Source organism: Leptonychotes weddellii, chromosome 14 (assembly GCF_054177405.1).
Source record: "Leptonychotes weddellii isolate Sample4059 chromosome 14, ASM5417740v2, whole genome shotgun sequence".
Lineage (NCBI taxonomy): Eukaryota > Metazoa > Chordata > Mammalia > Carnivora > Phocidae > Leptonychotes > Leptonychotes weddellii.
In genome coordinates, this window is record NC_138382.1 from 47,717,934 (window position 1) to 47,741,629 (window position 23,696).

At 47.3% G+C, this 23,696-nt stretch overlaps 2 protein-coding genes across 4 annotated transcripts; one reads left to right on the plus strand and one right to left on the minus strand.

Annotated features, from left to right (window-relative positions):
- Window positions 1-783: 783 nt before the first annotated feature.
- SPATA31G1 (SPATA31 subfamily G member 1) lies at window positions 784-4,867 on the plus strand. Its single transcript, XM_081803114.1, has 3 exons — window positions 784-1,014; window positions 1,371-2,044; window positions 2,501-4,867. Exons 1-3 carry the CDS (start codon window positions 784-786, stop codon window positions 4,845-4,847), a joined length of 3,252 nt encoding a protein of 1,083 aa, XP_081659240.1. The 3' UTR covers window positions 4,848-4,867.
- A 4,626-nt stretch (window positions 4,868-9,493) lies between these two features.
- Window positions 9,494-23,534, minus strand: VCP (valosin containing protein). Of its 3 annotated transcripts, XM_031034350.2 has the most exons (18): window positions 23,248-23,525; window positions 21,843-22,001; window positions 19,803-19,914; window positions 19,440-19,612; window positions 18,125-18,267; window positions 17,383-17,513; window positions 16,377-16,508; window positions 15,369-15,471; window positions 14,589-14,722; window positions 14,376-14,511; window positions 13,906-14,018; window positions 13,333-13,497; window positions 13,124-13,246; window positions 12,662-12,874; window positions 12,165-12,473; window positions 11,736-11,891; window positions 10,310-10,464; window positions 9,494-10,157 (listed from the first exon to the last, which is right to left on the minus strand). In XM_031034350.2, the coding sequence occupies exons 4-18, from the start codon at window positions 19,604-19,606 to the stop codon at window positions 10,052-10,054; spliced, it is 2,286 nt and encodes a 761-aa protein (XP_030890210.1). In that variant the 5' UTR covers window positions 19,607-19,612; window positions 19,803-19,914; window positions 21,843-22,001; window positions 23,248-23,525; the 3' UTR covers window positions 9,494-10,051. The 3 variants fall into 3 exon arrangements, with proteins under 3 accessions (XP_030890210.1, XP_006739211.1, XP_030890209.2); XM_006739148.3 differs by lacking the exon at window positions 21,843-22,001 and having other exon boundaries at window positions 23,248-23,534; XM_031034349.2 differs by lacking the exons at window positions 21,843-22,001; window positions 23,248-23,525 and adding an exon at window positions 20,528-20,546.
- Window positions 23,535-23,696: the final 162 nt, after the last annotated feature.

Genomic DNA, 23,696 nt, shown 5'->3' on the forward strand with positions numbered 1-23,696 from the left:
GAGAGACAGAGCACAAAACGGGGAGGGGCAGAAAGAGAGGGAGACAAGCAGACTCCCCAGTGAGTGCAGAGCTCGATGCAGGGCTTGATTCCAGGGTCACAATATCATGACCTGAGCTGAAACCAAGAGTCAGACAATCAACTGAGCCACTCAGGTGCCCCAAAAGAAATAATTTTTTAATACAGCATATACTATGTACTAGCCTAATCATATGAATTTGTTCATTTAATCCTCAAAACAACTCGAGGTGCCTGGGTGGCTCAGTCGTTAAGTGTCTGCCTTCAGCTCAGGTCATGATCCCAGGGTCCTGGGATCGAACCCTGCATCGTGTTCCCTGCTCGCGGGAAGCCTGCTTCTCCCTCTCCCACTCCCCCCCCTGCTTGTGTTCCTGCTCTTGCTGTCAAATAAATAAATAAAATCTTTAAAAAAAACAACTCTATGGGTAATATCATCCCCATTTTACAGGTGAGAAAACTGAGGCAGTAGAAGATTAAGTAGTTTGAGATTTCACAGATAGGATGTGGCAGAACTAGGATTTGAATAAAGCAGTTTGATGCTAGAATCCATGTCCTTAATGACAATGCCTGAAGCATAATTCTGATTTTGGCAATCAAGACAAAAGGGATCACTAAGGTTTCACTGTTATGAAGTATTAGTTGCCTGGTAGAGGCAATGTTTTGGCTCCAAATTCAGGGAAAAGGCTGTTAGGCATGTGGGGGATGGGAGTTCTTTGTTCCGTGATGCAGTGATGACCTCGGGGTAAACTGCCACTGGCTGAGGAAAATGGAATGGCTGATACAAGGCCTACTTGGGGCTGAAGGGGACATGGAGCTTCTCTGGGGCCAGCTGACCCATGCCCTGGCCTGCAGACACTGTGGCAGCAGCTGCCTCCAGAGTCCAGGGAATCTGGTGACACTATTCTTGTTCATGGTTTGGCAGATCCGGAGGTGGTGGCAGCTTGGGAAGTGGCGACAGCTTCAACCCTGGTACTCTGGGGACATGATGCAAGGCAAGGTGGGTGACATGGATGTGCAGCTGGGTGAATGACTCTTGATACCACATGTAAGTTCAGGTAAAACATCATTGACATGGAATGACTGTAAGTCAAATCTGAGGCTGGATGAGTGACCATGGATACCAGATTTGAAGACAGGTGGGTGATTACTGACCCTAGATGTTGTTATGGTAGGGAATGCTGATTTCCAAATATGGGCTGGGTAACGGCCCAGATGGGTAAGTTACTACTGACCACAGATGTGGGGCCACGTGAGTAACTTCCCTCTGGATGTGGAACAGAGACTGAGGGCTTCATGATACACCTTGTGTCTCTGAAAGGTTTCATGCCTGAAGTAGCTTTCTCCACTCCCCAGGGCCTACCACTTCTATACCGTGTGGCTTTCCTTGATCACCTGTGGAAGCAGAAGTCAGAGGAGGAAGAAGAGGAGGAAGAAGAGGAAACATCTCTGGATCCACTGAAGCCATGTTCTCTTCCCAAAGAAGCTCCTATTGGAGAGCAAGCCACCACAGCCCCATCTCAACCATCCTGTGGTTCTGAGGACCTCCACAAAGCCATAGGGACACCAAAGCAAGTACATACACAGACCCCAAGCCCTTCCAGATCCTTCCCCACCTTTCAGATCCTGACCAACCTGCCTGTGAGGCACAAAACAGAATCAGGAAGCTATCTACATCAGAGAAAAAGCCAGCTCTTCTGGGGTCTCCCCTCTTTGCACAGTGAGTCCTTGGAGGCGATCTTCCTGAGCTCAGGTGGCCCCTTTCCCCTGAAGTTGTCTGTTGGTCCTTTTGTCTTCTTCAACAAGCTTGCCTTCCTGCCTCGGTCCAATCTGCTGCTTCCCCAGTATTGCTCCCCAACTCAGCCTCCTACCCATGAAATTCATACTACAGAAGACCTGGAACGGATGGCCCTTGATCCTCAGCAACCTCCTCCTCCATCTTCCCCTTCTGTCCCATCACTACCCTTCCATCTTAAGTCCTTTCCCATGGACCACATGGGAGTCCTATCTGATGCTAAGGCACATACACAGTGGCTTATGCAGCAAAAAGAGGTCCCTTGGGTCTCTGAGGATCAAGCCCTGCACCTACAGCCTGAACTCCAAAGAACCAGACCCTCCAAGCTCTCCCCGTTATCTGAGGTCTGGTGGGATGTGCCACAGGATCCCAGCCTCCAACAACACATTCTAGATTCACTCTCTGCCTCTCTGCTGTATCCTTCTAGCCTTCTGGGAGTCCTGACAAGGTTTGAGGCCCCATGGAGAACTATGGGGCAAAATGAGGACCCCAAGGCCTCTGAGCCTACAATGCCAGCTCCCAGCCCAAACCTGGCCTCCCTTTCAGAACTCCAGGAAGTCAGCCCTATAGAAGGCCTGCCTAGATCTAAGGCCGTCTGGGAAACCACAAGGCAAAGAGAGTATCCTCAAATCTCTGAGGCTTCAATCCTGGTCCCTTGCCAATCTGTAGACCCCATGACACAGACACAAAGAACTAGCCCCCTGGGAGTTCCACCTGGATATAAAACTCAGTGGAGAACCACAGGACATAAAGAGAGTCCTCAAGCCTTCGAGCCTCCAATGCCAGCTCCCTGCCAACCCTCAGATGCTCTGTCAGAACTCCAGAAAGTCATCCCTGAAGGAGGACTTTCTGCACCTAAGGACTTCTGGGAAACCATGAGTCACAGAGAGAGCCCTCAGACCTCTAGGTCTCCAATGCCATGCCCTTGCCCTCCCCTAGGTCCCCTGCAAGAACTCCAGGGAGGAAGTTCTCTGGGAGATCCATCTAGATATAAGCCCCAGTGGGGACACAGAGAAAAATCAGGAAATCTGTGGGCCTTTAAGCCCCCAGCCCTGGACCTTAACCCAGGGCTCTATGGAACCAGCCCTAAATGTGTCCCACAAAGATCTGAGACTCCATGCAAGGGCAGGCAGAGTAGAGAAAATCTTTGGGTCTCTGCAGGCCCAGTTTCTTCTCCTAGGCTACCCTCATCTTCTCTGCTGGTGTCCCTAGGAATGAGTTCCCAGGGAAACTTGTCTGAGTCCAAAGCTTTGGGGGGGCAGAGAGAGAACCTCTGGACCTCTGAGTCCCCAGCCCCTGCCCACAGCCCATCTCTAGCTTCCATTCTAGAACTCCACAGAATCAATCCTATGGGAGGCCTCACTAGATCAGAAGCTGCATGGAGGGACACTGAGCATTCTAGGAATTCCTGGGCTCCTGAGCCCCCATCTCTGGCCTTCAGCCCACCCCCAGCTCTTATATTGGAGCCCCTCAGAGCTAGCCCCATGGGGGTCCTGTTTGATTCTGAGGCTAGATGTGGGGACATAAAAAGGAGAAAGAACTCCTGGGCCTCTGAGCTCCCAGCTTGCAGCTTACCCCAAAACCCACATGGAGCCAGATCCTTGGGAGCCCTGTCTGACTCTGAGCCTACTGGGCGGAACAAGCAGCAGAAAGAAACCTGTTGTATTCCTGGGTCCCCACTGTGGGGCCACAGCCCACCTCCAAACTCTAAGTCAAAGTTTCACATAAGCGAGCCTCCTGGAGACCAATGTACCTGTAAGCCTAAGGCGGAAGCAGTGGAGCAGAAAGACAACTGCAGGGCCACTGAGCTCCCATCCCCAACCCCCAGCTCTCTCTCTGCTCCTCTACCAGATCCACATATTGACCTTGAGTTTGTATGGAGGAATGTGCAACCAAGAGGGATCCCCCAGGCCTCCAGCCCTCCAGCAGTGGATCCTGTGCAGCCAATACCCTGGCCTGCCACCTTAGCTAAAGCTCTGAAGACTGAGTCCAACCAGCCTGACTTACCCAAGAGAGAACTGTTCCCAGGGGCTAGGGCAGAGACTCCATCCTCCCAGGGAGAGGCTGTCCCAGAGGTGCCCCCCAACTCTGGGATCCAGGCCTGGCACTGGAGTAGAGAGTTGGAACTCAGGCTGAAAAAACTACGGCAGAGCCCTACTTCCAGATCCCCTGACCCAAGTCAATCGTTTGGCAGCTCCCCTGCCCTGAGCTCCACAACTCCAGGCTCCTGGAGACTCTCTTCCTGCCCCCCACAGCAGAGTCATCCCTCTAATTTGTGCCCCCACTCTTCAAGCTGTCATCCCCTGAAAATTCACAGCACAGTAGCTCAGCCTGTCCAGATCTCCCACTGTTATCACTCCCACTCTTCTTCCCAGCCTCAGCTACGAGTGTCTGGCAGGGCCGAACAAGGGTCTGAGAGAGAGGAAAGAATGAAGATGAAGATGGTAGCCCAGGTCTCATCCCAGGTGCCATGTGTTCCCATGGAGACTGGTGAGAACTGCTCAGACCTCAGTAAACCCTCAAACCCTGAGGTTCCGGCCTTGGACAAGAGACAGAACAAGGCTTCAGCCCTACCTTCAGCCAAAAAGAGAGAGAGCCCCAGGAAACCCAAAGCAGGAGACCACAGAAGAGGGGATGCAAGATTGGGGTCATCCACAGTTACAGGGAAGAGCCACCCAGCCCAGGCCAGAAGACTGGTGGAAGCCCCTTTAAGCAGACTTTCCCAAAGACCTCAGCACAAAGACCAGAGCTCTCGACACACTGCTCTCCCTCAGCAGCTTCACTCTAAGGCTGCAGGTCCCCAAATTCAGCGAGGAGCAGGGTTGGGAGCTGGTGACATCCTGATCCCTCATCATTCTAAGCACTGCCCTTGGGCCCACATGGAAAAGCATTTCTCCTCCCCAACGCCTCAGGTTCCCCTTACCAGGGGTCTCCAAAGAATGTTAGCCAAGTTTCTGGGTACCCATGGCCCCTGCCAACCAAAACCAGTAAGAAGAGGAAAGGCTGGTAGTACTGGCACCCAATACCCCAAGACTTGAAGCCAAACCAGCTGTGGGGTGGGGAGAGAGAAAATCCGAATAAACTAGGTGAACTAGACAAATCCCTCTCGTGTTGTATTTGGAGTCTGGGGTACTGGGAATGTCAGTTCCCTATTAACTTCTGCTATAGCTGTATTCCCTCAGGATCAGAGAAGTACAGAGCTCAGGATTTTGCAGGCTTAACTTTTCAAGCCCTTCACAGATGATCAGCCTGGAGTCCACACATCCCTGCTCTACAGGCTGTAAGGCCAGAACAGAGTCCAATGCTACCCTTGAGAAAAACTTCACAAGTGAACAGAAAAAAATACATCCATTCACATGAACACAATTGGTCTGAGTCTAGGCAGCTGTTCTCGGTCCTTGGTATAGTCCCATTCTTCACCCATTTGATCCACAAGTTCTCTACGCTTTTGACCATTTCTTCTCAGCTCTGTGCTCTTTCTCTCCCTGAGTCAGTTCATCCATCCCCAAGACCACAGAAACAAGTGCCTTTTCCTGTGTTTAGTGGCCATGTAGATTTCTTCTATAATTGCCTGTTCATATCCTTTACCCATTTTTCTACCGCTGCCCTAACAAATTTACCACAAAACAACACAAGTTTGTCAGAAGTCTGACATGTTCCATGGAGCTGAAATGAAGGTTGGCAGGGCTGCATTCATTTCTGTAGGCACTGAGAATTGATTCCTTGTCTTTCCCAGCTTGTAAAAGCTGCCCACATTCCTTGGCTACTGACTGTCTTCCTCCATCTTCAAAGCTAGCAAAGGCAAGTCAAGTTCTTCTCACATCACTCTGCTCTCTTCTGCCTCCCTCAACTTTTTTTTTTTTTAAGATTTTATTTATTTATTTGACAGAGAGAGAATGAGAGACAGAGCATGAGAGGGGGGAGGGCCAGAGGGAGAAGCAGACTCCCCGCTGAGCAGGGAGCCCAATGCGGGACTCCATCCCGGGACTCCAGGATCATGACCTGAGCCGAAGGCTGTCGCTTAACCAACTGAGCCACCCAGGCGCCCCTCCCTCTTCAACTTTTAAGGACACCTGTCATTACAATGGGTCCATCTGGCTAATCTGAGATACTCTTCCTCTCTTAAAGTCTAACTATCTTAAGATTAGCAACCTTAGGGGCGCCTGGGTGGCTCAGTTGGTTGAGCGACTGCCTTCGGCTCAGGTCATGATCCTGGAGTCCCGGGATCGGGTCCCGCATCGGGCTCCCTGCTCAGCGGGGAGTCTGCTTCTCCCTCTCCCTCTGCCTGCTTCTCTGCTTACTTGTGTTCTCTCTCTGTCAAATAAATAAAATCTTTAAAAATAAATAAATAAATAAGTAAGTAAAAAGGGGGCAGGGGGGGAGTAAATTGTCTAGCACTGAAATTTGTCACTTCCTGCCTAAATTGCCCAGAAAACCCACAACTTTAAAATGAACTTCACTTGGGGAGGCACCTGGGTGGCTCAGTCAATGAAGCATCTGACTCTTAATTTTGGCTCAGGTCATGATCTTGAGGTCATGGGATCAAGCCCCATGTCAGGCTCTGCAATCAGCAGGGAGTCTGCTTGAGTTACTCTCCCTCTCTCTCTCTCTGCCCCTCCCCCATTGCACATGCGCACATGCACACATATTCTAAAACAAATAAATCTTAAAAAAAAAAAATGTAGCAGGAAAAATAATAAATAAATTTCACTTGGGGCACCTGGCTGGCTCAGTCAGTAGAACACGCGACTCTTGCCTCGGGGTTATAAGTTCAAGCCCCATGTTGGGTAGAGAGAGTACTTAAAATCTTTAAAAAAATAAACTTCACTCCTAAAGTTCTTCATGACATGGGTGACCTCTCCAAATACACTCCCTTGCTACTCAACCTGATGCTTCTTAAGCATGCTCTGTATTTTCTGACTTCTGTGCCTTTTGCACAAACTGCTCTCCCCTACTTCTCCATGTCAAGTCTCCCACTTTCCTTTAATGCCCAGCTCAGACTACCTCTGGAGCCTTCTGATTCTCCTGTCTTGGTATGGTTTCCCCTTCCTTGCAGCCCCTAATTTGTATCTTGTTGACAGCACCAGTTTCCTGATAGTACGGCTATCAAGTCCCTAAAAAAGTTGAGGTTCTAGGAGGTCAAATCCACATTCCCAATCCAGTGCTCTTTTCATTCTACAATATTCCCTCTACTTCATATATATTAGTTGAGAAAAACCGAAGATACATGCTGTCCCTCTATCTCCTCTGTCACTCATCTGTTCCAAAGCTTTATTTATTAGCCCAAACCTGTCTAGAGGGTCTTACTCCAAAACTCACCACCTGCTGGCCAGGAGTGGAACTGAAGTTATTTTCCCTCTTCCCACCTACCCCACCCCCAAATAATCTCAGACAGTGCAATTCTTTAATTTTTGGGGTTAATTTTAGGTAGGTTCCATGCTGACGGTGGGACTTGAACTCACAATCCTAAAACCAAGAGTTGCATGCTCCATCAACTGAGCCAGTCAGGCGACCCAAACACAATTCAATTCTAAATTTCTACTTGACACAAGGACATTTCATGAGTCTATGCATATCTTTTTAAGGCCTCAGTGGAAAAGAATAACAAACCATTTAACATTGCCTCAGTTCAGTTGAATTAATGATTGGCAGACCTGTGTTCTCACGGGCATTGTGTGACTAGACTCTCAGGGCAACTTGTAGGATCAGTATCTTGGATCCAAATATATCTTGGGGTGCCAGGTAGTTCAGTCAGTTAAGTGTCTGACTCTTGATCTCAGGGTCATGAGTTCAAGCCCTGCGTTGGGCTCCATGCTGGGTGTGGAGCCTACTTAAAAACAAAAACAAAACCCAAATATATCTTAAGATGTTAGGTTTACAGTTCCATCTTTGCTTTTGCATCTGCAGTATGTTGCTGATCCCCTATAACCTGTTTCATGCCATATTCTTGGTTAGAAATCCATCTCCAGGGCGCCTGGGTGGCTCAGATGGTTAAGCGTCTGCCTTCGGCTCGGGTCATGATCCCAGGGTCCTGGGATTGAGTCCCGCATCGGGCTCTCTGCTCCTTGGGAGCCTGCTTCTCCCTCTGCCTCTCTCTCTCTGTCTCTCATGAATAAATAAATAAAAAATAAAATCTTTAAAAAAAAAGAAATCCATCTCCAAATTGTAGAACCTATCCTATGGAAGAAGTGATTAACTACAGTAAAATTATAAAATCCAATTTCTTCCTGGGAACACTGGAAGGGAAAAAATGGGACTGCCGTTATGACTTGCCTCTTGGTTTAGGTATGCAAATGTCTGCAGGTGTTGACAGTTCCTCACACCCCTTTCTACAGTTTACAAAACACCGTCAACCACTTCATCTATCAGAGGCCCCAAAGAACTAAGTGCCTTGTTAAAGCTACACTGCTATAAGCTCAAGTGCCAGAACTAGAACCGCGCCTCTCACTTATAAGTCTGTTCCTTGGTTTTTCCAAAGGATCTACAGAGCTCCAACTGTCACACACTTTGTGTGACACGTAAAAGCGAAACAATCACTCCAACACACATTTCTCACGTTATCAACCAGCATCTCTACACATTTTGTAGGAAAATACCAATACCACTTGTCTTCTAATCTGTCCCTATAGCTTGATGCAGAGGCACCAACCAAATGTCTTTCCCCCAAAAGATCTTGTCTTTGGCCCACAGTGAAGTTAGACTGCCAACCCACAGGGATGAGCCATATGGATAACAGAATAACAATGTTCAAAGTGGAAACAAGACTGAAGGCTAGCCATCAGGACACCTAAATGGTGGGAAAACCAGAAGACGATGAAAGACAGAATGTGGTAGAGAAAGTATCATGGAAAATGAGGGCATCAACTCAAATTTCCAATGTGCAAAAATCTCTATTTCATAGCACATGAATTCCAAATGCCCCAGTTTCATCAGCCAGTATAATTATCTTGTGTCCTTGTAGATTATCTATCTTTGTAATCCGTACCAGCGACTGGTGTTAGTACTAGGAAGACCAATAAAAATTGGGGGATTATCATCTCTGAACCATATTCCTCTCTGGGTAAGGCATCACAGTACTGATCCCAAAAGCACTAAGTGATTATGTTGGTACCTGTTGAACAAAAAGGATATTCTATACCTGGATATGGACAAAACTATGCAAGCAATCATCTGAAAAAAGGTGAGCAGGGGAGGATGTATAGAAAAAAAACACATCCAATACTAGAATTTTATATTAGAAAAAAACCTATTTTTTTTATAATACAAATTATATAAAGGTGGACATAACTGTAAGTGATCCTCAACCAGAGCATGAATGTTTAGGACTTTTTAGATGCCTGTAAATAACATCCACCTCAGACAGAGATTCTCTTTCTGCAACCTTTAAGATTTTTGGAAGGCACCCCAATTCAGTCCTTGGTCAGGAAAAGAGAGCTCTGCAGCCTAACCTTACCATCCACATCAAACACAACTAGAGCTCCATCAGGCAGGCTGTACCCCCTCCCCTGCAGTCCTATTCAGTGATAATACAGACATGGGGCAAGGTGGCAGTTCATACCGCTGTTAATCAGAAGGGGAGGAGGGTGCAATCTTATTTTAATTTTTCACATTTGAAGAGTGCCTTGACAGTAAGGGGTAGCCCAAGGCCCTTCCCAGGAAAAGAAGCAGGCAAAGGGGCCAGGACTCAGGCTCCATTTTGACCCAACGTTTATTGTCCTTTTACAACATGTCATTTTTGGTTTAGAAACTGCTTGTGATTAGTTTTCCAACATTAACTCAAAAGCATGTAAAATAAAATCAACCTACTCTCTATATAAACACCCAGCAACTGTGGCCCCTCGTCCTCCTGCCCAGGTTGGGTAGAGGGAAGGGAAGGCTTGGGTAGCACTGAGTGAAGTGCAGATGCTTTACTGTGGGGAGTGGCGGTGGTGCCTTGGTTCACACCCACACAGGTCTCCTGCACTGCCCCAAACTACAACAGAAATGGCGTAGGCCCAAGGCCCAATTCCCTGTTGGTAATTCACTCTCCGCCTCCCAAATGAAAATCGCTTTTATTTTCTCTTTTGTTTTGTATTTTTTTGCAACAGAAACCCCCTGTCCAGAGTCTGACTGTAGCTGAACTGTTCAGACTGAGGAATGGAGCAGGCCATGGGCACACCCCTGGTCCCTCCTGGGCGAGCGCCCCCACCCTCAGGGAACAAGGTCCAGCCAGGCCAGCTCGCTGCATGCTGGCCACCACCACTTAGCCATACAGGTCATCATCATTGTCTTCCGTGTACACGCTGCCACCTGTGCCGCCTCCACTGCCCTGACTGGGGCCAGCTCCACCTTGGTTTCCTGAAGGGAATCTGTATGCACAAAAGCAGAGCCAAAAAGGGAGTTAGGATAGGGCCTGTGTAGGATTTTCACAACTAACCCACCAGCTTCCTTAGGACTCCCATAACCTTGGATGTACAGTTACCCAAAACCACTTAAGTACTGCCCACTGTAACGCAATTACCTGAAGCTGCCAAAGCCCCGACTCTGCTGAAGGGTCTGAGCAAACATCTCATACTTCCGGATGTCATTGTCACTGACAGAACGGCGGGCAAAGCGCATGGCTTCCTCAAAGTGATCTCGGCGGATCTCAGGCACTGGATCATCTTCTTCTACCTCCTATAGGGTTGGTAAACACAGACCACCAGGGCTAAAGTTCAGCCTGAATTCTTTCCCTGGCCTTCCTGGTCACCCCCCTCCCTTACTGTCTCCTGTCTCTCTAATCCAACCTGAATAGTTACAAGGCCAATCTTCCTAACACTGAGTCAGTGCCCTACTTAAAAACTGTTAATGCATTCTGGAAAAAGCCAAACAGTACGGACAAAATCACATTAGTGGTTGCCAAGGGCTTAGGGTGGAAAGAAGCGGCTGACTAAAGTGGCATGAGGGAACTTTCTGGGACGACAGCAATTTATCTAAACTGTGATAATAGTTATAGAACTTAAATACATTTGTCAAGATGCATGGAGACAGTATACATTGAAAGGGTGAATTTAACTATATGTGAATTATATCTCAATAAAGCTAAATTTTAAAAATAAAGTTTCTTAAAAAAAAAAAACAAAAACGAAACCACCTAAATTTTAAAAAGATAAGGTACATGACTTTCAGCGCTTACCACATCTGGATTACACCTTACCTAGTGGCCTCACTTCCAGTAACATATGCCCTCTTAAATCTACCCAGGTTTTCCCCAATTCCTGCAATCCTATTTCTTAAGCCAGTTATTTAGGCTGCTTATTACCTTAGCCTTTATAGTCTCCCTTCATAACCCAGCTCAAACTCTATCTCTTCCACTAAGAAGCCACTCCGATTGCTGTGACTTAAAGATTACTCCATAGGATTAAATGTATCAATAGTTTCTAAGCTTTTACGGGAGGGAAAAGGGATGTCTAAGAACTCCTACAAAAGATAAAGACAGCCTTTCATTCATTTATTTAGTCATTCATGAAATCTCTAACATGGTGCCAAGATACACTAGGAAACATGCAAGATAATACAGATTCCCTGTCTTTAGAAAGCTTACATACACACCCCAAATCCTGCATTTAATTTCAGCAGGTCCATGGACAACCAAGGAAGGACAGGCCCATGGATCCTAGGCTCTAAACCCCGCTCTATTTGTTTATGTGCACAATCATATTTTGATTTCCCTCACAGAGCCTACTTCAGGCTGAGCATATAGACTACCTATCTCTTCTCAGCCTTTATAATTCCAGACTGAAGAGATTAATACTCAGTATTCTTTCTCTTTGATGCCCACCTAAAAGGGTATCTATCAGATAGCTTTCCAAAACCTTATACTCTTAACTCTAGAGCATGATAGAGCTTACCTCTAGAGCATGTGGCTCCCCACAACTGGCACATATGAGGAAAAGATGTAGACTCACCATGGCAGACGGGTTGGTCTGCCTCTCTCGTTCTCGCCTAATTTCACTCTCGATGGATTCACGGATGGCCAGCTTGCAAGCACGCTGGCAAATCTCTGTAAGGTCAGCTCCAGAGAAGCCATTAGTCATCTTAGCCAGGAACTCCAAATCCACATCCTAAAAGAAGCAATAGAGCTACCTTAGCATTTAGACTCCCCTCCCCTATAATACACTGATCTCTGAGCCACCCAAGAACTCCTAACTCCAGTTTGTGCCATCTTTCGCCACTGCTTTACTCCTGATTCTGGACTGTATTAATACCTTCAAGTCTTCGTCCTCCCTTTACAACCCTATCCCCGGAAATCCCCAATGGAATCTTTTCTAGGAACCAAATGCTACACTAGGCTGAGCACTCATAGAAGTCCGTATCACCAATGCCCTTGCACCTGCCTTGGCAACTGGGGACTTGCGCAGGTTGGCCTTGAGGATGGCAACACGGGACTTCTCATCAGGAAGTGGAATATAGATGAGCTGATCGAGGCGGCCAGGTCTCAGGATAGCAGGATCAATGATGTCAGGCCGATTGGTAGCGCCGATAATAAACACATTCTTTTTTGTAGACATGCCATCCATTTCTGTCAGGATCTGGTTGATGACTCGGTCTGCAGCCCCACCACCATCTCCAATGTTACCACCACGCGCCTTGGCAATTGAATCCAGCTCATCAAAGAACAGTACACAGGGGGCAGCTTGGCGGGCCTATGGGAGGGACACATGGACTCAAGCATTAACACAACTGGGTCTCTCAGACCTGAGAAGGAAAGGAAATTAAAGTGACCTTCACTGCTCCAGCTGAGCTGCCAGAACAAGATGGTTTCAATTCTCCCAAGAAACAGCTACCTTGCTGCCAAACAAGTGAACAGATAGCTCAGCTGCTTGTAGCTCACCTTGTCAAAGATTTCCCTGACATTGGCTTCAGACTCTCCAAACCACATGGTGAGCAGCTCAGGACCCTTGATGGAGATGAAGTTGGCCTGGCACTCATTAGCAATGGCTTTGGCCAGCAAGGTTTTCCCACAGCCAGGAGGTCCATAGAAGAGTACTCCCTTGGAGGGTGTCATGCCAAATTTGAGGAATTTGTCTGGGTGCTCCACAGGATACTAGAAAGAAAAGGAAAGAGGGTTTGGCATACCCCCCAGTTCGAAACAAACCTAACCAAACAGCAGCATCCCTCCCAACCACGCCATGGTGTAAAATCAGGTTCTCTAGGAGCCGGGTCCTTAGTGCCTCCGAACTGAGAATAGCAGGTTCATGAATTATGCTCTCACAATTCTTGCACTCAACTGCCAACACCCCAAGCCACGTACAATGTACTAAGCTGTGACTCACTCTGGACCAAATTACCCTACCTGGACCAGCTCCTGAAGCTCACGTTTGACATCTTCCAGGCCCCCAATGTCCTCCCAGGTCACCTGTGGTACCTCCACCACAGTTTCCCGCAGTGCTGATGGATTGCTCTGGCTCAGGGCCCACTAAAAAGAAAAACTGGGGATGAGATTTGCCAAAGGAAAAGTCAAAATGCATGTGTGTGTACCTGAGATGGGGGTGCAGTCCTTACCCGGAAGTCATCCATAGTAACTGCCAGAGAGTTCATGACTTCAGCATCAATAGTCTCATCCTCTAAGTCAATGAGGTCCATCTTCTTGCGGATAGCTTGAAGAGCAGCTTCTGAGCACAGGGCTGCTAAGTCAGCGCCCACATGCCCATGAGTCTCATTGGCGACCTGCAGAGAAAAGATCTACTTACTACCCTGTCTCCAAGACCTAACTGCCTTAAGAGGCTCAGAGACCACAAAATCCTGGCCCCTTCCCATGACTCCTATCTCTGAGTCCTCCCATTTTCCTGAACACATGCTAGCAGTTCTTTCAATGGCTGGGTTTTAAATAGTCAAGCCTAGACTTGGAGCCTGGAAATAAAGCTGACCCCAAAGTTCTGGTTTACTCTAATGTGGTATCAACAGAGAAACATGCCAACGCCAGTTTCCTGGATTCAATCTCAGATCACTTCCTTTTCCCTGCCTAAGAATCAAAATCAGTCTCTTTATATCTTAAACTTGTGTCCCTAGCCAGTTCACTTTAACTGCCTAGAAAAAGATATCCTAACTCAGGGCCAGCCCTCATCATCACTCCACCTGTTCCAGGTCCACATCGTCTGCCAGCTTCATGTTCTTGGTATGGATCTGAAGAATTTCCAAGCGTCCTGTAGCATCAGGGATTCCAATATCTACCTCCCTGTCAAAGCGACCTGCGGGACAGTGTGTGAACACAAACAGGGCTCATTTCTGGTCCAGAGGGAAGAAAGGACAGGTCTCAGGTGACCAACTATCCCTGTCTATCCAGGACTGTCCCGGTGTTAGCACTGAAAGTTCCATGTCCTGGGAAACCCCTCAGGCTCAGGCAGACCAGGATGGTTGGTCACCCTAGACAGGACATGGAATAAAGGAACAGACCCCTAGGCCCTATCACTGCAAGGAGTTTCAAGAAATCCTCAGATTAGGTGACTTAAATGAAGGACAGGCATGGGATCAAAGAGATTAAGCTCAGTAAAGCTATAGTCTCCCTACGAGCAAGAGTAAGTTTGAAAGAAATTTGGGGTCCTTACCAAATCGCCGAAGGGCTGGGTCAATGCTATTGGGTCTGTTTGTTGCTGCCATGACAATCACATGTGCTCTCTGCTTTAGGCCATCCATGAGGGTCAACAACTGTGATACAATACGCCGTTCCACCTCCCCGTGGGTCTGTCAGAACAGGATGTCTGGTCAGAAGTGAAGTGAGGACCTTTCAACCCCCACTATCCCCTCGGGTAAGTTCCTACTTTCTCTCTTTTGGGAGCGATGGCATCTAGCTCATCAATGAAGATGATAGCAGGAGCATTCTTCTCAGCCTCCTCAAAGGCTTTACGAAGGTTGCTCTCAGACTCACCAGCCAACTTGCTCATGATCTCAGGACCTGATAGGATACAGAATAGAAACAATGACGACTGTTGATGATATGAACGATATCCTTCCTCAATTCCAAAAGAAATCAGATCTCTTATCTGGCCAGCCCATAGACAGGTGCTGTGTGAAAATGTGGTAACCTCTGCCTACTTTCTCACAGACTCTATCCCAGGATAGCCACCAAACTAGGCTGGAGAGAAGCCAAGGAACTCACAACACGTATTTCACAGTCAAGCTCTAAATGTCAAGATGACAGCACATGCTCTGGGACCTCTGGCCAGAGCAGGAGAAGCAGCACACCAGATGGACCTCTACCATTCCCCAGGAGCCAGATGATCTCAGCCGGTCTTCCCCCCAAACCCTCTCAAATAAATTATCAGACAAAATTTGAGTTCTCATTCTAACTTGCTCCCCCTCAATGTCTTCAGCCTTTCCACAATCTTTCTCAAGGGGAGATAGATCAGGGGGCACCAGAGCACAATACCTTCCCCTTGTTGCTTTTCTGTCCATAATGTACCCCAGCAGAATAAAGATGAAATATACACGAGGGCATGTGTGCAAATAAACATGTCCATGAGTTCTCCAGTTCACGAGACTGGATCGTGCTCAGCTCAGAGTAAGGTCCAGCCAAACACAAGGTGAACCAAGTCTCCTACCATTGATCAAGAAGAAGAAGGCTCCAGTCTCATTTGCCACAGCTCGGGCAATTAGGGTCTTCCCAGTCCCAGGAGGTCCATAGAGCAGGATTCCCCGAGGAGGCTGAGGACCGGTACAGAGAATATGATTAGGTTCAGAGTCCTACCTTCCCCCAACCCCATCCATTCTAAAATGGTTTGACGGTGGCTCTATCTAGAGAGGATGAAAATCAGAGCTCGACCCTGACATCAGTAAGAATAAGCTCTCAGCATTAACTGCTAGGAAAACAGTTTACCTCAGACCATACTCACTCCTCTTATTAGCAGAGAAAATATGGTCATAAAACTGACATTTATGATTATACATTGCAAAGAAGACTAAGAGCACAGAAACCACCCTAAGAAACTCTAATGTGGCTAAGTCTGAAGATCCTGGGACTACAAAAAAGCAAGAGGCCACTAGGCCAAGGGCTTGACTTTGGACAGACAAGGGCCAGGACTAGCTTAGCCATCTAAGAAAGAGTACTGCCAGAGGCTCACTCATTCCTGTAATCACAACCCTCTAGGATTTACTATGATATTGGAATGCTTTTCCTACCACCAACCACAACTTTTCCTCTTTGAAGCTGTCTTTTCTGTGGCCTCATCCATAGGCTGCACATGGGAAATGCCCACATGGAAGATAAAATTATTTGTATGGTACATACTAGAGAAATTTCATCTTCACTCTGACCCATGATATGCAAACGGTTAGGAATTACATTGCAAATCTGCAATTCTCAAATGTTTTGGATTCAGGACCCTTCACATCGCAAATTTCCTGAAACTTCTATTAGGTGGTACTATTATAGACAAGTTGACAAACTATGATGAGATTTGTTTTTATAGGGTCCATCAGATAAGAATGTTTTTTACATTTTTAAAGAACTGTAGTAATAAAAAAAAAAAAAAAGATATGCAACGAAGAATGGACTGAATCTTCATTAATCACCAGCCGAGGTTATGTCCCACAGGACCCAGGAGGCTCACCTTGACACCAATTGCCTTAAAGAGGGCAGGATGTCTGAGGGGTAGCTCTACCATCTCCTTTATTTGAGCCAGCTGTTTCCTGCAGCCACCAATATCATCATAGCCTACTTCATTCAAGGATTCTTCCTCATCCTGAATATAGAGGAGACCAAACAAACAAACAAAAAAAAAAATGGAGGAATATTAATATCAGCAAAAGTTGAGTTTCTCCAAACCCTTCTACAATCTGATGTAGAGAAATCTGTTCTATGATTTCCTCTAAGGGGATCCTGACTCAAAGAACTCTAAAAATCCCACAGCAAAGATTTCTAGCATAGCCTTTCCCTTTCACACTGTCCTTAGTATTATTACTGGGAAGGGCTCCCCTAAGAAGCTGGAAAGTCCGGGAAATGGGCAGAAGTCTGGATGCGTTCATCAACGTCACTTCTACAAAAATTATGGTTCAATCTAGATTTTTTTTTTAAAAGATTTTAATGAGAGAGAGAGAGAGCACAAGCAGGGGGAGCAGCAGGCAGAGGAGAAGCAGGCTCCCTGCTGAGCAAGGAGCCCGATATGGGACTCAATCCCAGAACCCTGAGATCATGACCTGAGCTGAAGGCAGAAGCTTAACTGACTGAGCCACCCAGGCCTCCCAACAATCTAGATTTTAAAAATCACTGGTATCACATAGGTCTGAAAATAAATAGCTGATTTTCCCACCTCTGGAAAGGAGCTTAGTTCCAAAGAGCACCCAGTTTTATTTTATTTTTATTTTTTAGAGAGGAAAGGGAAGGGCAGAGGGAGAGAGAAAATCTCAAGCAGGCTCCACGCCTAGCATGGAGCCTGAAGCAGGGCTCCATCTCACAACCCTGAGATCATAACCTGAGTCGAAATCAAGAGTCAGACACTTAAACAACTAAGCCATCCAGGCATCCCAAAGAGCACCCATCCCATTTTAGTAGTTATCACGTAACTGTCCCACTTTGTAATCGTGAAATTGGGTACTGGAATGAAGGAGAGAACTCACCTCTCGTTTGATAGGCTCCCCTTCACAGTGGATCACTGTGTCTGGAGCAACAATGCAGTAAGGGCTGGGATCTGTCTCCACTACTTTGAACTCTACAGCACGCATTCCACCCCGGACAAGGAAAATATCTCCTATGAGAGCAATTAGCACAAGTGCCATCAGAGAGATCAAATACCAGAGCAAGCGAGAATTCCTCATCAGTACCTAGAGTCTAAAATGCCAAATTCACTAGATATTGCTCTTTTTCCCTTCCCACCTCCACTTTATTAAGCATCAGGCAAGAGGAGAAAGCTAAACTGTGAAGAGTCCCTCTGCCACTCAAGAGGACACTGAACAAAACCTTATGGGCTTCTAGCACATCAGGTTTTGGCCTCTGGCCTGAAGCCCATAAGGTTTTTGACTTCTGGGCTATAGGTAACCAAGCTTTCACAACCACCACCAATGGTCAGGCTGTGCTAAATATTAAATACACTTTGGACTGTGACACAGTCAAGTGCCCAAGTCCTCCTTCTGGGACAAAAGAGAAGAAAGCTTACTCTACCGAAGCAGGGAATGGGAGTAGGGAAAGGGGGGGGAGGGAGTGGGAGGGAGAAAGAGGGAAGGAGAGTACACATGAGCATGTGTACAGAATCTATGTGTAAGCACACATATATGAGAATGAGATAAAGACATTCCAAGGCTTACTCCCAGGTAGCCCTACAAACCACCATCCTTAAGCTCAGTCCCTAAAATTATCTCTCACCTTTCCGGATAGGTCGATAAGCTTCCAGGAAGTATGGCTTAAGGTATACCTCGAAGAGATTGCCAGTGATGCCTTCCACCGTGTCATCAATGGGTAGCACATGGATACGTTTGCCGTACTTCACATCAGGGCACGGCTGGATGCTGAGGATGACAAGCAGACTCCACATTACCAACCACACTGCAGCCCCAAGCACTGGGCATCCGAAAGGGCCTGGCACAGAGAGCTGATGCGAGTGAAAGAGAAAAGGCAGGGATGGCTTTAGGTGAAGAGAGGCAGGAGGGTAGTGTGGGAGTGAGGACAAAGGAGCAGCCAAGCAGAACTAAGACAAGACATACTCAAGTGGGGTAGTAGCAGGAGCCATTAGAAGAAGCTACTGGGGCTACTCACTCCTCATCAGTGAGCCAAAAGGAAGACCCACACATATAAAGCCCCCACAATAAAGAAACAGAAAAAGGGTCTTCAGTGAGAGATATCCAAAGATGACCCATTCTGTATCAGTAATCCAGTATTACAAAGGGAGGCCTTAGTCAGACAAATGACAGGATCAAAGAAATAGAACTGATAAAAATCAGAGGACCTTGACAAAGTGACTTAGCACCTCCAGGAAGGCTACATGAAACCTAGAATCCATGAAAAATAATCAGAAGTCTGAGATGTTCCTGGCCAGGTGACAGGTGGTTGAATAGCAGTGGCTAGTGATGACTCCAAGACGGGGAAGCCTCTTGCCTAAAGTTATGTCCAAAATCACTCAGATTGAAGCTATTCAGGGATCTGACTCAAACTCTGCCTCTCTCCTACATTAACTTGGATCCTTAAAAAAAAACCTACTTGGAGTCCACCTTCTGTGCCCACACTTCCACCTCATTCTGGCCCCGACAAAAGCCATTATTTCAACATAACAGTGAGATCATTTCGTAGACAAACACTCTCAAATGGCATCCTAAACCAGTGTCTAGCATGTGATAAATTATACCTCTGGCAAAAAAAAAAAGGAAAGAAAGAAAAAGAAAGAAAGAAAGAAAAGAAAGAAGAAAGAAAGAAAGAAAGAAAGAAAGAAAGAAAGAGAAAGAAAGAAAGAAAGAAATCATGAAAATCACAGAAATCCAACTTGACCCAAGGGTCATGCAGAAGTAAATTCTGAAGTCCCAGGGAGGCAGAATCAAAACCTAAAGACAGCCCTGCTGTATTAAGTCTTTCCATGGCTAGGGGGCTTCTGCTATTTGTAGCTGCCAAGGACTTCACTGGGGTCCCGTCTATAATTCAGGCTGTCTCTGGCCTCCCATCCCTGAGGGGCCAAGAACCCCACACACACCTGATGACATCCCCTAGGTGTACGCGGAGGTTGTTCCGAACAACTCTATTCATTCGAATCTTCTCATCAGAACACGTGTCATCAGAAAGCACAATGCACACAGCTTCCCGCCTCTTCTTTCCTTTCAGCAAGACTGTGTCACCTCGGAACAACTGCAGCTCATCCATCTTGGGCTGAGAAAAGAAGGTTAAGGCCTTTGGGTCACTGGGCCGGGGGTAAGCAGCAGCCCTGGAGGCTAGAATACCCAGTAAACCCCACTCTATCTGTGGTCACTGCAAAAAAAAAAAAAATGAGGAAAGAAACCTGGGAAAAACCCTCAGGTTAAGTGCAACAAGGAAAGATTGGACCTTGGACCCAACTTACCTGGGACAAAGACACCACACTGTTGTCCTCATTGATGGCTTCATCGACAATTAATCGATTGGGACGGTTCTTCTGTTTAAGAATGGCTGTTGATAAGTCATCACCTTTTGAACTAGAAAGAGAAAATGAAGTTAGTCCCAATACATACTCCAGTCCCAGGGGCCCCACCAGTCTCTTAAAACTCACACTTAGGAAAGAAATAGTGGATAAATGAAGCTGTCCCTACACCAGAGAGGTGAGATAAAGGATATTCAGCCAAAGTCATATAGAGTAACATTTAGCACATACAGTTCCCATTCCAGCAGCTCTTGGTATTCTGAGCACTGGTATCCTAGCTGTAAAGGCCCCAAGTGATCTCGCCCCAGAGTCAGGAAACTATGGCCTGAGAAGACTAAATAGAAGTAAAGGCTGAGTAACAATTCGAGAAATGACAATAGTCTTAGTATGAGATAGCGATTAGGAGAAGGGGCTCTGCAGTTAGACCTGCTGGATCTGAATCCCAATCCTGCCACTGCTTAATTGTGATCTTGGGCAAGTTACTTAACCTCTCTGGATGTTGATGTCCTCATCTGTAAAGAGGCGAATACAGTAGTACCTGTCTTAGAGGATTATTGTCTTAAGTGAGATAATGAATGCAAAATGTTCAACACAATGCCTGGCACATGGTATTAATGGTCACAATGTTTAGCACTGCAGAACAAAGCATAAGCTATTTCTTTGCTAACCTTCTTGGAGAATGAAGTGAGCAAGACAACTTCCTGTAGGGCTCAGCGAGGCCCAAAGTCCCACCAAGCAAGCCTGGGGACAATGAAGCAAAATCATTAGCACTACCATCCTTACTGGCTAGACCAGCTGAATGCCAGAGCATTCTATATACCACAGAAATGCCAAGTATAATATCTGGGGAAAACAAAACAACTCAACTAACAGATCTGAAACCTTCAAAAAGACGCTCAAGCTCAAAAACAGCTTTACAAATCTCTGCAAAGACATATAATTTCACAATGGTGGTTCAAAAAGTCAAAACCAAGAAATGATGAGATGTGGAGCAAATCCAAATCCCTCACCCAAACCAAGGCTGCCTGAGTAAGCTCGGTTTAAACCCTCTAAGTAGTTTCAATCATTTCCTAGATCATTCACCTTACACCAACATTTAGCTCATCTTCAACCTTCAGTAACTAGACTCAGTGGGCTCTCCCTTTGAAAAGCTACCTTCTCTTACTAAGGCTCGGGAAAACCTGAACATTAACCAAAACAGGGAGACCAGACAATGGAGGAAATGAAAAAATAAAAAGGAATCTTTTCCATTAATTATTCCTTCACTTAACAAATTAGCAAGTATACATTACAGGCCAGGCACCATCCTATGATCTGGAAATACATCAGTCAACAAAACAAAACAGTATTCCTGTTGGATATATCTTCACAACTTACAAGAAAAAAAGATGCCTATACTCCAGAATACCAGCTAGGGAGTTGTGGGGTTTCTCCATCTTTTGGTTCTGATATACCCAACAGAACTACAAATCCCATTCATCTAACAAAGTTGTAAGCTTTCCGCTGATCCTCTCACACAGGCTGCATATTTAATCATCACCTTAAAACTCATTTCCAAGAGTGGAGTTTCCTCAGCTTAAACCTGCCTCCTCAACCTAAAAGTGTAGCACTCTAGGCCCAATGATGCATAGCAGGCAGACTCTTCCAGTGCTTATCAACACCCTGGAGAACAAGCATGGTCAATATGGCAGCTGAAGGAAATTTAAACCCATCAATTCTACCCTCTCTCTCACACATCAAAATACCCTCCAAGGACTGCCCACCTTCCTGTTTAATCTATGGGACTGGGGCTAGAGAAAAATAAAATGCCAGATGCCTCTAGTCATCATAGTTTGTATTTGTATTTTAACCCCAAAGCTGCATTCTAGGAAAACTTATCTGCCTACCATTCCTGACCCTGGCAATGGAGATGAGTAGTATGCCCTTCCCTTAAGGTAAAGACCTTTACTTCCATATCTATCTACTAAGATCAAAGGAAGTAACCTCTAAAAGAGAGCTTCAGCCTGATCGTGGGCCAACAGCAGTCCTGGAGGCTCTTTGGGGACATCCCCCATTGTCTTCTGCATGAGTCAGGCCCTTTCCAGAACTCCAGCGGGCCACAGGGGACTTGGAGGGAGTTCAGGTAAGAGTCATCAAGATGACCTAGAGGTTAGAAACCATCTATGATGCCAGGTTCCAAGAATTTTGAATTTTTATTTTTAATCTTGAAAATAAATGACTGACTGAATAACCTAAGAGAGTAAGTATTAATAAGTAATGGTCCTTTTAAATAGACATCCAACTAATACTTCATCTCGGTTTAGAGACTTAAAAAAAAAAGGAACACACCTCAAAAAACTAAATTCTCTTTAAGTCAGGAAAGTGATTTGCATAGAAGAGTTTCCACATGATGGCTTTTTTTTTTTTTCCAGTATCTAAAGCTCTTGATTCTAAATATAATGGGCAGATGGGCAGAGGTGCTCAGCTTTTATCTGATGCTTTCCTGAGGGATGGAGGGCCCAAGATTTCTCAAGACAGCAATTTGGGGAAAGGAGCGTGTGTGTTCAAAGAGTTAGGGCAACTCTAACCTCACCAAAAAGGCTGAAATCGAGGAAGTCCCGCAAATTACCAACTGAGATTCGAACTTTAGCAAAAGCCCAAAACAGTACAGAAAAGTTCCTACCTCCCGCCCCCATTTCATAACATTTAAGAAAAACTGACTAAAGCTTTCTCATACCAACCTAAAGTACGAAGAAGGCCAGAAACGAAACGCAGGGCCCTCCCTCTCCCTAAAAGCTCCTCACTACTCAGGTCGTGAGGATGTCAACCAAGGGCCAGGCCGACCCAGCTCCAAAAAAGCCGTCGTGAGCTTCCCTGAACTCGCGGAGTCTTCCCCGCTCCGGCCTCCGCCGGTCTCCCGGCTCCTAAGACCTTCACATGGCCCAAAGTCCACGCCCACCGGGCCCAGTTAGGGTGTCGGGCCCGCTGGGCCTGTTCCCTCCGGGGACCAAAGGCCTTCGGCGGATAGTAAACCTGATCCCAGGTGGGCGCCCTAAGGCTCTGGGGCTCCGCGCCGGCAATGTGGTCCCGCACACCTCACAAGAACAGGACAGCGGTTCCCAGGGAGCCAATCAGGCCGGCCGGGCCTGCATGACACAGCACGATCTGGCCCAGGCCCCGACCCAGGCCCAACGCAAGCCCGGCCTAGGGGGCGCGCGGCTGCGCAGCCAGACCCAGACCGGACCGCGGCCCCTCATCGTCCCCCTTCTTCTCCCTTCCCTCTCTCCCTCCTTCCCTGTCTCCACCTCTTAGACGCGCCCACGGCCAGGCCCGACCGGGCCTACCCAGCGCGGCGAGTCCCCAGGTGCGCGCACCCGCAGCGGGCGGGCGGGCGCGCGCACACACTCACTCAGCTCCAGAGGCCATGGCGCGCGCCTCTCCCGGCCGGCGGCTGTGGCGGCCCGAGGGTAACGGCTACGAGGGGTGGCAGGCGACTGACTGGGCCGGGGCTCGGCTCTCCCGGGCAGGGGGCGAGCAGCGGCGACAAACCCGCAGGCGGCCTCCTTCTCGCTTCCTCCTAGCGGAACCGAGGCGGTGGGCGGGCGGTATACACTAGCTCCTGATCCGGGAGGGGGCAGCAGCAGCGACGACTCAAACGACGGCTGCAGACGCTGCGCTGAGACTGAACCGAGAAGAGCCGAATCATCGGAAGGAGAGGTGCTCTCACCTCAGCCAATCAGCGCCTGCCCTGGGGACTCCCGCCCGCCTCTCCGCGCCTCTCCCCAGCAACCCGCGGACCAGAGCCAATCAGGAAATTCGCTTGTGGCCTGGCTCCCGCCTCAGGGATGCAACACGCCT

What these genes read in the sequence shown, in the direction of transcription:
- SPATA31G1 (XM_081803114.1), top strand. Translation starts at nt 784, where the DNA reads ATGGAATGGCTGATACAAGGCCTACTTGGGGCTGAAGGGGACATGGAG. An exon ending in GGGACATGATGCAAGGCAAG is followed by an intron (nt 1,015 to 1,370) that starts GTGGGTGACATG and finishes TCCACTCCCCAG; the next exon opens with GGCCTACCACTTCTATACCG. An exon ending in GATGCTAAGGCACATACACA is followed by an intron (nt 2,045 to 2,500) that starts GTGGCTTATGCA and finishes ACAGACACAAAG; the next exon opens with AACTAGCCCCCTGGGAGTTC.
- VCP (XM_006739148.3), bottom strand. An exon ending in GGGAGCCTATCAAACGAGAG is followed by an intron (nt 16,509 to 17,382) that starts GTGAGTTCTCTC and finishes CTCTATATTCAG; the next exon opens with GATGAGGAAGAATCCTTGAA. An exon ending in CGGGGCTTTGGCAGCTTCAG is followed by an intron (nt 10,158 to 10,309) that starts GTAATTGCGTTA and finishes TTGTGCATACAG; the next exon opens with ATTCCCTTCAGGAAACCAAG.